Consider the following 14,459-nt stretch of genomic DNA (forward strand, 5'->3'; position numbering starts at 1 on the left):
TAAAGGCAGTCCCTCAGGGACTAGGGAAGAGAGGCCTGGCCAGCCAAAGTTTTAAGCTGTGTATGAAAGCCTCTGGGGGAAGAAGATTATCCAGAAAGATGGGGAAGACAGGGTGGTGAGGTGTGCTGAAAGGGAGGAAGGGAGCAGGTTCCCCTTGGATTGGTTATTTGGATTGGATTGCTTCCAGGAAACACCCTGGCAAGAGAGATGTAAGGAAAAGAGGGTATGCTTGGACAAGGACCTGAGAGTTCTAGGGTACAGTCCATGTTGTGAAATCATGGCAGCAGGACTCGAGGCAGCTGCTGGCACTGTATCTGTACTCTCCATCAGCATGCGGGAGAGAGATGAATGCTGGTCCTCAGCTCCCCCTCCCCCACCACTGGATGCAATAGCGCCACCCACTTTCGGGGAGCATCTCCGACTTGATTAACCTAATCTAGAAAATCCTCAGGGGATTTCACCAGGATCGCCTAGGAGGTCAGAGGTTTTCCTCCTAGAAGATCCCAGCCCCTGTCAGGTTGACAGCAAGCCATCACACATCTCCCACAGCTCTGCAGACACTGTAGACATCTCTAACCTGGCCCGCCATCGGAACACAGACATCGGAAAAACCAGGAGCACTGATAAAAGGTCCAGATAGACTGGACCCCTCCAGATCAGAAGAGGAGACACAGAGCCTGGCCACAGAGCTGCCCCTGGTAGCTAACACATCAGCATTTGCACGTGCTTTGCTCTTACCACACACCCGTTCCTCAGTAGGAATTGGTCATCTGCCTTGGGAGCCCAGGATCTCCCACAGGGTGACTGTGCCCCTCACAATGGGATGGAGGGACATACTTCAGGGCCTGCTCCTCTCCTGTCCAAGATGGCCGCCTCTACCATTCGGGGGATCTCGGTCATCCCTTTAGTGAGAAGCTCCTTATCACCTCTGACAAGCGTCACGTGCCAGGCCTCAGGGTCAATAGGTGAAAATGATTCCCGATTTGTGTTCAACAAGACAGGCACATCAGGGCAATGTGGGCGCCAAAGTAGGGAATTCTCCAAGGTATGTGTATGTATGTGTGTGTGTGTGTGTGTGTGTGAGAGAGAGAGAGAGAGAGAGAGAGAGAGAGAGAGAGAGAGAAATGTTTACTCATGTGTCTGTGTGTATGCTCGCAGACATTCATGCTCTCTCAAGTTCTTGGGGGCAGACTCAGGCAGGGCAGGGTAGGAGGTATGAGCTAAGTCCAGCAACCCAGCATATGAACTAACCCAATTCCTTCTGGCAGGGGCTGGTGGTAGCTGTCCTTTACTGCTTCCTCAATGGTGAGGTGAGTGTCCTGGGGCACCGTGGGATTCCAATGCAGAAGTTCCCTGCAGAGAGCGGTGGAGAGGGATGGGAAGGGTTCTGGACAGGTCTGCTTGCTTGGCAGAGTCACCCGGACGTATGTTAAGTCACATCCTGGGCGATATCCCCAGGACAGAGCCAGCAGAAGTAGATTCTGGGCCGAGGTTGGTAAAGTGATCTTTACTAAGCTCTCTGGGTGCTCCTTATCTGTGGGCCAGTTCGGCAAACCCAGATGAGCTCAGCTCCCCCCACCCCCAGAAGCCAAGCTCCTGGCATCTCTGATACTTGCTTTGTGTGTGACTTGGTCACTTCCCACCTGGAGTGCCGTCTTCCCAAGGGTAAAATGGGTCACTCAGAACCACCCCGGCCTTGCACGGAAGCTTCAGTTTCAGGATATGAAGCTCTAGTTATGGGCCCTGGCTAAGTAAGTCACTGCACACAAGCCAAGTGTCTCTGTGGCTACTGGCCAATCTGTCTGGTTCACACACTTGAATGGGAATGACCTCAGATATTTCCCAAAACTCAAACATCACACCTGAATCCAGAGGCTGGCTCGAGTGTTCTATTGAGGACCATTAAGGACATGTCTGCAGAGAAAATCCTCAGATCCAGAGGGATTCTGAGCTAGGGTCGGGGGTTTGATGGGAATACTCAACCTGCATCAACTCGTGCAGGTCGATGCTGCCGTTTGTGGAACAAATACATCTCACTCATTTTCTGAGGGTAGTGTTGAAAGACGGCAGGTACGGATCAGGCAGGATGGCTCAGTGGGTGAGAGCGGTTGCCCTAAGACTGACAACCAAGTTCAATTTCCAGAACTGACGTGGTAGAAGGAGAAACTCAAGTTGTCCTCTGACCTCACAAGAATACCATCTGTTCTCTTGCTCGCTCACTCTCTCTCCCCCTCTCTTCTGTCTCAAAAAAATTAATAAAGTAAAAGATAATTTTTTAAAAAAATTAAAGACCGATACAAGTGCTCAGATTACAGGGGGCCTTCAGTACCTTCTACACAGGGGACAGGAAATGGTCATTCAGAGGCCTTTAGGCAAGGGGACCCGGCAGAACAGGACCAGCTGGACCAACCAGTGAGTTGGGTTCCAGGCACAGGCCTGGCCTTCCCTCCCAAGCAATTGCTGCAGCTGATGGCGGTCTTGGGCAGGTGCAGCTGGAAGTTCAGAAAAAATGGCGCCAGTGGCACCTCCAAGAGTTCCCGCTGCGCCCTGTGGCCCTCAGCAACTCCTTCAGCAACGCCACCAACGGCCCCACCCACAGCACCAAGGCTGGCACCTCTGAGCAGAGCCGGAGCATCCCCGGGGCCAATGTCATCTGAGGCTGCAGCAAGCCAGCAGCAGACAAAGGGTTGGATGCTCGGTAGGATGGACATCGGCCAGGTAGCCATTTTGTGTTCGAGTGGCTGCACAGGCCTGTCCCCGAGGTCTGAGCTTCCTCAGAGATCAAGCAAGAGGAGACTAGGTCATCCTGGAGCAGGAAACAGGCCTGGGATTTGGTCTTTCTAGTTCTTCTAAGAAGAGCACTTCAGCGGCCCCAGAAGGGGCAGAGAAATAAAATGACATCCAGAAAAGCCTAGCCTGTGTGTCAGTCTTTGCTACCTGGAGAAGGAGTGTGTTCTAGATCACTTTCCAACTCCTCCCTGCAGGAGGAGGGTGCTTCCCTGCCTCCAAATCCCAGCTCACTTTTAAGAACAAGCTCAGAAGCCCAGAACACACGAGGAATCAAGACCCTTAGCCTCAGACAGATCTTGTCTGTCCCATAGCTCTCTCACCAAGCCTTCAGGACAAAGGTAAATTAAGATGATAAAGCCATAGGGCATCTGACCCCCTCTCGTTACATAACCCTGATGAGGTAGGAGGACTTCATGGAAAGCTAAGTGCCTAGGAAAGTGAGCTGTGCTCTCTCTCAGTGGGTGGGAGACAGCTCCTCGAAGGCCCCAGGCATGGCCAAACTACTTGACATCGATATGGAAGCCTTGTTGCTTTGAGACAGCATCTCCGGTAACCCAGGCTGGTCTGCTATTCCCTAGGTAGCTGGAGATGGCCTTGAACTTACAATTGTCCTGCCTTCAGTTTCTAGGTGCTAGAATTACAGGTGTTCCCAGCCACACCTGGTTTGTGTGATCCTGGGAATCAGACTCATGGCTTCGTTCACACCGGGACAAGCACTCTGGGAGCTGAGCTATATCTCCATGGAGCCCTGGTTCACAGTCTTTTACTTTAAATATCTGGGCTTTGAGGCAGGTGGTGATTTCCCAACTCTCAAACAGGGAAGGACAAAGGTCCGTCTCCCTGGGCTTTAAGCTTCTGTAACTCTGACTCTCCATGCCCGAGGGTTTGCGCTCCTAGACTCCATGAGAGGACGAACGAGGACGAAATGTCTGAATCTTCTTCCAAACTAAAACCTAACAGGGAAAGCCAGGCAGAAGTGGAGACATGGCCTCCCATTTGCACATTGCAGGCTGCTTGGGGCCTCCTTCCCAGGCGGAGACCCAGACTGCATGGTTGATGAACTTTGATTTTGGTAAAACCAGACAGTGTCCAAACTCCTCAGGTGGAGAGTGCCTGCCCAGGTTCACCGTTCCTTGGGTATGAGTGATCATTACCAAAGTGAAAAACCAAAGTAAAACAACCAGCTGTGGGGACCTCCAAGCTCTGTGTTGATAGTGGTCCAGCTTCAGCACTGGGAGACTATCTGAAATAAAGATGCCTAGAAACGGGCTAGAGAGGTGGCTCGACCAGTAAAAGTGCTGGCTGAGCAACATGGTGACTTCTGTCGGCTCCCTGGAAGCCATGGAAAGGCAGAAGGAAAGCAGCAGATCCAGGGAGTTGTTCTCCAAGCCCTACATGTGCACATGATATGTACATACCCATGCACACATACACAGTAATAAGAAAATAAAGATCTTTAAGGTCACCGCAGAAGGGGCTAGAGGGGTGACTCAGTGGGTGAAGTGGCTAAGAATAGGAGCTCAGCCCCTGGAACGCATGGGAAAGCCTGGCGTGGCTGTACAGGCCTACCATCCCAGTACTGGGTAGGCAGGGTCGGGGTTTCCTGGGGCTCACTGTCCATCCAGGAAAGCACACTTGGGAGTTCTAGGCCAGTGAGGGACACTGCCTCAGAAACGAGGTATATAGTCTGGAGAATGCTACCTAGGGTTGATTTTTGAGTTCTGATGCATGTGAGCCCACACGCACACATATCTGTACACACATGAGTATGTATATGTACATGTACAAAAATCTCATTAGATGCTACTTGGGGAGGCTGGAGCAGTAGGACCACGTGAGCCCACAAAATAGAGACCAGCCTGGGCAATAGCTTGTCTCAAAATAAAATGGGTCCTCAGAGGTCAAGTATTTGATTAGCATGTATAAGGCCCTGGGTTTGATTGCAAAAACAAAAAATACTGAAAAAAAAAAAAAACCCCACAGGTTTTTACATCTAGCCTAGGAAAGACCCTTATGACAAGATTAAGAAAGGGATCTTATAGAACATAAAAGAATGCATTTCATCTGCTTCTAGGTGGGAAGAAAGACTGGAAATGAGGCAACAGAATGAGCAAAACTTCAGATCTGCGGCCTCAGGAGATAGCTCAGCTGGTTGATTAGTTGTCTTGTAAGCACAGGACTGGAGTTCAATCTGCAGGACCAATGTCTCTTTTTAATTTTTAAGCTGGGCATGGTGGCGTATGCTTGTATTCCCAGCTCTGGTGATATGGAAACCTGGAGGACTCTGGAACTCACTGGTCAGCCAATCTACACCACTTGGCAAATTCTAGACCTGAGACAGACCAACTCGAAAAACCAAATGGGGCCAGGCAGATGGCTCCGTGGGTACAAGAACTTGCTGCTCTTGTCTGACCACTCAAGCTGGGATTCCCAGCACCCATGTAAAGCTGGATGCAGTTGTGACCACACCCATAGTCCCAGTGCCCTCAGGGTGAAGAGAGAGATGGAAAACCTTGGGAGCTCACCAGCTGGCTAGCCCAGCATATGCAGCAGAGACCTTGTCTTGAACAAGATGGAAGGAGGAGACCAAATGAGAATACTGGCCTGTAAAGCCCACCAGTGTGCTGTGGCATGTGTGTGCCCACATCCACACACAAGTGGAAAGCATCTGAGAAACAACACACCCAAGGTTGTCCTCTGGCTTCCATACACTGGTGCACACACATGCACATGCATACATGCAAGCACATGCAACATACTCACACACACACACACACACACACACAGGAGAGAGACAGAGAGAGAGATAGAGCGAGCACAGTTTTTCCAGTGAATATGGAAATCTCCACTGGTTCTTGACCCCTTTCACCTCCACCTATCCTCTGCAAGCTGTTAATTATTACACAATATCTGTTTGTCTCCTCACCCACTGTGGAGTTCAGCCTCGAAAGCCTGTGCTCTTTGAAATGCGTTCCAGGATCAGAAACGGACCCAGAGGCCACCAGAACCTCACAATGGACCGTCTCACAAAAGTCCTGAGTCTAAACCAGCTTCAGGAACGATTATGTTAGAAATCACCTGAGCGTCCTTGCGGGGGCAGTTGTTCCAGGAAGTCTTCAAACTAAGCCCAGAGAGAGAACAGTTAGATCCTGTTAGAAACTGGGGTGTTCCAGAGCTTGTAGGTCCACACAAAGGACAGGGCAGGGGGTACTTTAAGTCAATATACTGAAAGCTACTGTCCACAAGACTTTCTGTGGGGAATCCTGATAAAGACAGGAAAATATGTGCAAAGTCCCCTGAAGCTGACGAGAGAAGGTCCCAGGCTCTGACTGGTCCTTTAGGTGGAGGACTGAGCCATTCTTAGAAACCTCAAGCGTCCCAGCAGCTGGGCTGGGAGATTGCTCTGTGGTTAAATCACTTGCCATGCAAGCATCCTTATAACCCACATAAGTGTGGGATGGGCATGGCGACTCACCTATATTTCTAGGCCTTGGAGGCAGAGTCAGGGCATGTCTAGAGTGAGCTAGTTCATGAGATTAGCCTTATGGGTAAGCTCTGGGTTTGGTTGAGAGACCCTGCCTCAATGAATAAGGTAGAAAAGCAGGGGATGGAGAGATGGCTTAGTGATTAAGAGCACTGTCTTGAGTTCAATCTCCAGCATCCACATGGTGGTGGCTCATAACCATCTATAGTGTGATCTGATGCCTTCTTCTGTTATGTAGGTATATATGCAGATAGGGTACTCATACACAGAAAATAAATAGTTAAATAAATAAGCCTTTAGAAAAAGATAGGAAATCAATTAAGGATGAGTCCAGATGTCCATGTGAGACCACCATACGTATATCCTCACATACATGAACCCATACATACACAGGTGAAGACATGAACACACTCATATCACACACACACACACACACACACACACACACACACATTTAAAAAGAGTCATAGGACCTCTCCAGCCCACATCCCACTGTAATCAATGAAACAGGCATGAGCCCTACGTAGCTGGGCAGCCATTCTGGAACTGACTTTTGGTCTCTTTCAAACCCTATTCCAGTCAGGGAAGAAAACACCGTAGGAAGACATTTTAGGATACTCTCCTTACTTTCAAATTGAGATTTTAATAGCATGACTAACCTATCCAGCTCACTGTGCCGTCGTACAGAGGCACCCTTCTGCCTTTGCCCTGGAGCTCAGCTGAAGAGACTTCCAGGGCATTGCTAGAGCTAAGTGCCTAAGAGGCAGTGTCAAGGTCATTGGTTGTCCTATTCAATCTCAGCCAGAGGTCCTATATCAGAGAAGTCCCATCATAACCTCGCTTTCTGTAAGCCAGGGTCCCTGCTGGAGGGTCCCAGGGCTGAGTGAGGCTGTTGATGTGAAGGCCGCTGGCGGCATTGAGGAAGAAGAGGAAGGAGGCAGTGAATTCACACCAGAACATCAGGGTGAAGCCCAGGAGGTTGATCTGATTCTTGAGCAGGATGATGAAGGTGAGGAGGCCCCCAGAGGAGAGGATAAAGGCAACCAGGAGGAGGTAGGAACCGATGGCCCACTTGCGCCGTGAGCGGACATCTTCACACACCTGGGACACAATGAGCATCTCCAAGCCGAAGATGGCAGCCACCACTGCCATGGCGGCCACACTGCGTGCTAGGCCCATGCCTACAGCCAGCCCGGGCATATGGGCCTGGCTCAGGTCTCTCAGACAGTGTGGTTCACTGTGGTTGCCGATGGTGCAGAAGTACCACAGCCCAAAGAGATGATCCTCCACTAGGAGCCAGTGGCCATCGCAGATGGAGACTGAAGAAAGGACCACAGCCAGGGCAGTGCACACGATGATGAGTGTCCGGATGAAGGACTCAAAGAAAGACCGGTGGGGCCTCTTAAGGCCCAACAGCTTGTGGGCCTGGAAGACACCAGGAAGCAATGAGTTAGCAAGGGTCTGCGACACCAGGGAAGACCGCCATGCAATCCCACTTCCTCCAGCCCTGCTTTCTGCTCTGATACCATGGAAAACATTGAACAACCCCTACCCTGCTTCCCATTAGACCCGACTTCACCGGGAAGGGGGCATTCCTTTCTACCTGTCCTCCCTCCTCTCCTGAGCCCAGCCAGGCGGTTACCAATTACAAACTTATCCCTTACTGTTCTTCATCTCAGGACCTTTACCCAGAATGATAAGCCCAAACTGGAGCTGGGGAGCCGGCCTGGTTGGTAAAGTGCTTGCTTTAAGTAGAAAATGTGTGCTGGGGAGGCAGGCATAGTCAGATCCCAGGGTTTGCTGGCCATCCAGCCTAGCCTAGGATGAGCTAGGGACTTTGATGAGCTCCAGGCCAAGTCAGGGAGAGGGAGAGGGGAAAGGGAAAGGGAAGGAGGAGGGGGAGGGGGAGGGGGAGGAGAGGGGGAGGGGAAGGGGAAGGGGAAGGAGGAGGGAGCAGGACAGGGAAAGGGAGAGAAGATGATGCCTAAATAACAACAGTTAAGGTTGGCTTCTGAACTCTACATGCATATAGGCTTTTGAGTGAGCTCGCTCATGAACACACACACACACACACACACACACACACACACACACAACATGGCAATCTGATTAATATAGTTCCATGCCTGGGCCCTCTTTCAAACCTCCTGAGTAGTTCCCCTCCTCCCCTCCATCATCACCCCACCCCCAGGAATGACACCACCTCCACCTCAGTTCTCATGCTTGTCAAAGAGGCCTTTCCCACCCAGCCAGCTCAGTGGGTCCTCTACTGCTCTTCTCCACAGAGGTACCCTCCCCATGTTGTTCTCTGCTCCGTTCTGATGGTCACTGGAATGACGTGCTATTGACTGCCTTACTTGGGACACTGTGTCTCCCTAGGAGGGCAAGGCCACATGTCAAGACACTGGGGTATTCCCAGCACCTGGCATGGGCGTTAGGCCTGTGCGCTTGGTAGGCACTTGAGAGAGAACATGGGGAAGCAAAAGTTCCACTTGAAATTCCTTGTACACTGAGCCTCCTGCCCAGTCTAAGTTAAATGACTCGCTTCATAGGATGTTAAGAAACAGACCACACCACTGATGGGGAGGTAAGAAAAAGCAGGTCCCTCATGTGGACTGGGTGGTGCTGGGAAATGAGGGTGGGGGGGGGGTGAGAAAGGGGGACTTCAGGGAGCACCACCCACCAGCTGTAAACAAGGATTTCCAGAGGCAAGTGTGGGCCACACCTCTAAGATGTGGTACTGAGCCTGGCTCCTGGCAGACGGTTGGGAGGATGTCTGCTAGGGCTGGGGACATAGTGAGTCAGTAAAGACCCGCCATGCAAGCACGGGGACTGAGTTCAGGTCTCTAGCACCCCCCATAAAAGCCAGACGTGGAGGGGATGCATATTTGTAACTCCAGTGCTGGCTGGGGTTAAGGGCTTGGATCTCTAGAGCTCACAGGACAGACAGCCTGGCTCAGATTCAGTGAGAGACATGTCTCAAACAGTTAAGTAGATGAAGACACCCTGGCACCGGCCTATGGTTTCCATGTGTGTGCTCATATGTGCTTCTCTCTCTCTCTCTCTCTCTCTCTCTCTCTCTCTCTCTCTCTCTCTCTCTCTCCTCTTCTTTTCTCCCTTTATTTTGAGCTGGAGTTTTATATATCCCTTCTTCCTCCTGGGACGGCGGCAGAACCGCCACAGTTGTCTGTTTGGTGCTGGCGTTTGGGAGCAGGGTTTCGCCCATGCTAGGCAGGCCCTTTCCCAGTGGAGCCACCTCTCCAGTGGGCACTTGCTTTCTCGTCTGCCCAGGGAAGCTGGCGATCCCTGCGGGAAAGCACCTGGCAGGGTTATAAAATCCCTAGAGACTAATATGGTCACAAGATGGGACAGCCAAGGATGCAAAAAACACATCACAAGACACATTAGGTCAGTTCAGACACCTTTTGACCCAAGGCCTCACACTGTCTGGAAAACAGGCACATCTAGTCCTGTCCTCAGCCCCGCCTGTCCCAGTCCCAGGCTGGACTTTAATCTCCAGGTGCTAAGACGCCACACCAGGGATCAGACAGAGGTGACAGAGATCTGGTGTCACATATCCTTCTTTTGACTTGAAGCAGGCTTCATTAAAACTCACTGACCACTCGTAAAACTGCAAGGGGTTAAAGGTTCATGTTGATGAAGACAAGTGGGACCCGGAAGGTAGCTCAGCCTGGAAAGTGCTTGTAAGCTTAAGGACCTGAGCTCCATCCCCAGATGCCAGGAGAAAAGAGGGGCTTGTTGCACACTGGGGAAGGGGAGGTAGCAGGGAGGGTCTCACTGATCAGCCAGTCTCACCTACTTGGTGAGTTCCAGGCCAGGAAGAGAGCCTGGCATCAAAGGGGTAGTCAGTAAAATATCTGCCTTGCAAACACAAAGACCTGAATTCCATCCCTAGAACCCATATTAAAAAAAAATAATAATAAGCCTGGGTGTAGTGGGTGCTAGTAGTCTCAGCATCAGGGAGACAGGCAAGCCACTTGGAATGGCTGGTCTGCCAGTTTAGCTGAGTTCTAGGCCAGTGAAAGACACTGTCTCAAAAAACAAGGTAGAAGCCGGGCATGGTGGCACACGCCTTTAATCCCAGCAGAGGCAGGTGGATTTCTGAGTTCAAGGCCAGCCTAGTCTACAAAGTGACAGCCAGGACTATACAGAGAAACCCCGTTTTGAAAAAACAAACAAACAAACAAACAAAACCCAAAACAAACAAACAAAACCAAGGTAGACAGAGGCTGAGGCGGAAGGGCACTTCAGGTTATTCCATGCTCCTGGCCCCCACATATGAAATGTGTGGCCCACAGCTGGCTCTCAATTCTTCAGAGTGGTCCATCTCACCAGCAATCTTCATCTTGAACCTGTGTGCCTCACCCCATACCACTGTCATATCTACCGAGCGTCCATTGACTCTGGAATGCTCTCCTGGAGGCAGGGTGGCACAGCTGAGTGGCAGGTGCTGAGAGGGGGGGGCAGAAAAGGGCAAGCGGGCAGCCAGTCCTGCCCAACAGCCTCATCTCTCTGTGCCTTAAGACAGTCCCTTCAAACAGGGCCTTGACTCCCAATGCTAACACTTCTCATCCCCTTTGAACCTGTGTGACCCTGATGGTTCCCACTGACCTGTTGCTTTGACTCTGCCAGGCTTATGAGGCTAACCCCAATGCCATGTCGGATGGGCCTCTGCTTCCCAAGACCAATAACACCCCAACGATGTATAATCATTTTTCACATTCCTGTATCCACTGCTCTTTAATGAGCTCTCTGCCAAGCCTGTGTCAGGCCGCCATCCCAGAGCTGACTACCCCTAACACAGGAAATTTTCTTCGTCAGCCTGTGCCTAACTGTTTCTTTCAGCTCAACCACTGCTTGCATGCTCGAGGCCTGGTGCCCATTCTCGCTAAGTGCATAGACCCTTGCGTGCTAGGCAAGTGCTCCACCCTAGCCACACACACTTCTTAAATGTTTTCTTCTGAGACAGTCTGATGAACACTCGCTCTAGCCCAGGTAGGCCTTGAACCTGCGATCTTCCTGCCCCAGTCTCTCAAGGAGCTAGAAAGGGGAGGCCTGCACTAACAGGTCTTGGGTTTTGCCTGTCATTTATTACCCGGTCTCCTCATCTCCACTGAAGGGTGATAATGGTACCTAACACCTTAGGGACCTTAGGTACTGTTATGGGATGAAGTCATTGTTCAAGTTCCCCTCAGAATAGGGACGAGTGCTCTCCCACCCTGCGCTGACAGATGGGTGTAGCTCATCTTCCTCACTTGCACAGGCAGCTGAGTCTGGGGCAAATATGCCTCCTGTCCTCCTTCCTCCTCTTCTGCTCCCTCCTCCCTCTCCTCTTGCTGCCTCTCCCTTGCTTTCTCTTCCCCCTCTCTCCTTCTCCCACCCCTTTACCTCTTACTGCCTCTTCCTCACCCTCTCTCCCTCCTCCTCCCCTCTCCCTCCTCCCCTCCCTCCTCCCTCTTCCCCTAAAGGGGCTCCTACCTATGGCGGGTTAGTTTAGCTCCTCCCACACCCACACTGGTTTCTGAGTATCTCCTTTAGGGGTGCCCCCACACCTTGGCTCATTCCTCCATTCCTCCTGTGCCTTCCCTTCCCTGGAGATGGTCTGGAATATACCCAGGAACAAAGAAAAACAAGTCACCGAATCAGAGTCCCTACCACACCCTAGCAACTGAGTTCTGGATAAAAGAGTTTGAGGGTGGCCTTGCAAGGTTTTTCTTTTCTTCTTGTTACCAAAAGTGTGAGTGAGGTTCGGAGTTGGGAAGACCTGAATTTGTGTACATCCTGTCACTTGGCTACCCACTGTGGCCAGGTTACTTTCGAGCCTCAGTTATCTCTCTGTAGAATGGGTAGAGCTGTAGAGGTGGCCTATTCTTATAATGCCAGCTACTGGAAGGCTAAGGAAGCAGGGTGAATTGAGCCCAGGAGTCTAAGAGCATCCTGAGCAACAAAGAACAGATCCTGTCTATCTCAAGCAGTGCTGATAATGATAAAAATAATGATTAATGGGCGGAACAGTACCTAAAATTATCAGGGCCTGAGCACCTGGAGGCAGAGTCAACTGACCTCTGTACTTCTCAGGGCAAGACCGGACAGTGGACAGCCTGGAGCACAGCCAGCCACCGGGATGCCTGGGTGAGCAGGAAGCTGGCCCGCGGGGTAGTGGACACTTCCGACCGCCTTTTGAAGCGGGCAGGAATGCAGAGATTCTCAGCCAACACAAACACTCAGCATTGCTCCAAAAGAAGCCAGATCTTAGGGGAAGCGGCCGCTCCTGTCCTGGGAACCGTTTACCTCGAGTGTCAGGTCCCCAGCGAATCCAGTCCCACCTCAGTTCCACCTAACTCCTCAAACGCGCTTCGGAGGAAGATGATATTTGCAGTCGCCCTCTCAGAAAGTTCTGGCTTCGCGAGCAACGTCCTCGTCCGTTACATAAACCAAGCCTGGCATTTTCTAAGTCTACCCTGACAGTCCGCAACTCTAGACCCCCAGTTTTTAAAGATTCTCAACGACCCCCGAGAAAAGCCTAACTGGTGACCCTGCAAAAAAGTTTGGTGGTCTCTGGTGCTCATCAGAGGCCGAGAAGACCGTGCAGAGCGAGCTGCATTGGGGTAGCAGGTACCCCCCCCCCCCGACCTCTCAGAGGAACCTTCCGGGGGAAGGGTGTCCCAGAAAGACCTGGGCACCTTGGGGAGTTGTCACCCTAACCCAAAGTTTCAGTCACTGAGAGTTCCCAGTCCTCCCCCATGATAGACTGTACCCCGGCTCTGCGCCCCGCGGGTCCCTCAGGTTACCTGCGCGCCGATGGCCGTCATGCTGCGCTCTGGTAGGCAGCGCTGTCGCCTGGCCTAGCTGTCGCACTCGTGCACTTGTGCTCGGCCACGGGGCTGGCCCTCTATCTGGGCGGGGCGCAAGCCGGGGGCGGGGGCTTCGCGGTCACTGGGCTGCTCGGGTTACGCTGACTCAGCAGCGCCCTGGGTCCCAGAGAAGGGGTGAGCGGTGACCCGGCTCGCGATCTTCCCCTGGATGCAGATTCCTCGAGGACTGGGAGATTTGGTTCCAGTCCAAGATTGAAGGGCCAAGAGTCGGGAAGGAGCACCTAGGTGCAAAGTGGAGGATCCCGCCAGGATTCTGGTTTCTACACCGGGTGTGTGACCTTGGACCGCTAGTTTAACACCGCAGAGCCTTGGTTAATAAGTGAGATACTATGTGATTGGCTGGCCTGTTACAAAGCTTTTGTGACATGTGAGTGGACCAGAACCTTCACTTGTCTTAGTTTACTCGTTAAGGAGGATGTGACGGCGTCCTTGACTCCTAGTCCCCTCGGGAACTATCAGCAAACACTAGGTCAAATGTGGTGGCAGATTCCTGTAAATCCAGCATTTGAAGGGCTGATGCAGAGGGATTGCCTTGAGTTAAAGGCCAGTCTGGGTTATTTGAGCAGCCTGGGATACAGGGTCAGACTCTGTAATCACGGAGAGAATGGAGGAGAGGGTTGGGAAGGAAGAGGAGGGGGAGGAAGAGAAAGGACAGGAGGGAGGAGGCGTGGAGGGGTGACTAAGAGCTTAGTGCAGCAAGCAGGAGGCCCTAGATTCTTTTCCCAGCCGCATAAGTAAAGGAGAGTGGGAGGGGGTATAGATGGGTATGCTAAAATACTCCCACCCCCAAAGGGTGGAAGGTGTGGTCTGAGGGCGAGGGTTTCAGCTAGCATTTCCTACTTCCTTCCTCCAGCCTGGGGAAGAAGGTGGGTGGGGTCCTACATAAAATAAAATAAAGTAAGATGCTGACTAAGGACTAGATTAGATGGAATAAATCATCTATCTTGTTCTGGCCAGCAGATTGCTCTCTTGTTTACCTATGGACATTGAAAAGAATACACTTATATCCTCTGGAAGGAGCCATGAGGGAAACCAGGAAGATGCGGCCTCACATGCATTCTCTGCTTCCCAGTTCATCTGATTCCACAGAAAGCTTTGCTCAGCCCCAGAGCCAGTCCTGGGGCAGACAGATAGGGTGTGGACACATGTCCCTGCCTCCTCTTGCTTTCCCACTCTGAGTGAAGGCTAGCTGAGATGCTGGCTGCTGCAAACACACATTGCTGGGCCCCTCCCTGGAACTTCTGACCAGTGGGACCAGGCTGAGACCTGCCGTGAGTGGCGTTAGGTAC

At 51.7% G+C, this 14,459-nt stretch overlaps 2 protein-coding genes across 15 annotated transcripts in view; one reads left to right on the plus strand and one right to left on the minus strand.

The window, feature by feature from the left end:
* Positions 1–2,914, plus strand: part of Sctr (secretin receptor) — a 56,661-nt gene extending 53,747 nt beyond the window's left edge. For 8 of the 13 annotated variants that reach the window (XM_006529686.4, XM_006529683.3, XM_011248029.1 and 5 more), the window contains 2 exons: positions 1,269–1,310; positions 2,487–2,914. In XM_006529686.4, the coding sequence (XP_006529749.1) occupies positions 1,269–1,310; positions 2,487–2,657 (213 nt within the window). In that variant the 3' untranslated portion in view covers positions 2,658–2,914. Of the gene's footprint in view, positions 1–1,268; positions 1,311–2,001 lie in introns of all 13 variants that reach the window. The other 5 variants (XM_006529684.4, XM_030254873.1, XM_006529685.4 and 2 more) reach the window with 4 other exon arrangements.
* A 3,837-nt stretch (positions 2,915–6,751) lies between these two features.
* Positions 6,752–13,444, minus strand: Tmem37 (transmembrane protein 37). 2 transcript variants are annotated; one of them, XR_878316.1, is made up of 3 exons: positions 13,087–13,444; positions 7,018–7,699; positions 6,882–6,981 (listed from the first exon to the last, which is right to left on the minus strand). XR_878316.1 is itself a non-coding variant. In NM_019432.2 (2 exons), the coding sequence occupies exons 1-2, from the start codon at positions 13,105–13,107 to the stop codon at positions 7,085–7,087; spliced, it is 636 nt and encodes a 211-aa protein (NP_062305.1). In that variant the 5' UTR covers positions 13,108–13,155; the 3' UTR covers positions 6,752–7,084. The 2 variants fall into 2 exon arrangements, 1 of the variants encoding a protein (NP_062305.1); NM_019432.2 differs by having other exon boundaries at positions 6,752–7,699; positions 13,087–13,155.
* Positions 13,445–14,459: the final 1,015 nt, after the last annotated feature.

Source organism: Mus musculus, chromosome 1 (assembly GCF_000001635.26).
Source record: "Mus musculus strain C57BL/6J chromosome 1, GRCm38.p6 C57BL/6J".
Classification (NCBI taxonomy): domain Eukaryota; kingdom Metazoa; phylum Chordata; class Mammalia; order Rodentia; family Muridae; genus Mus; species Mus musculus.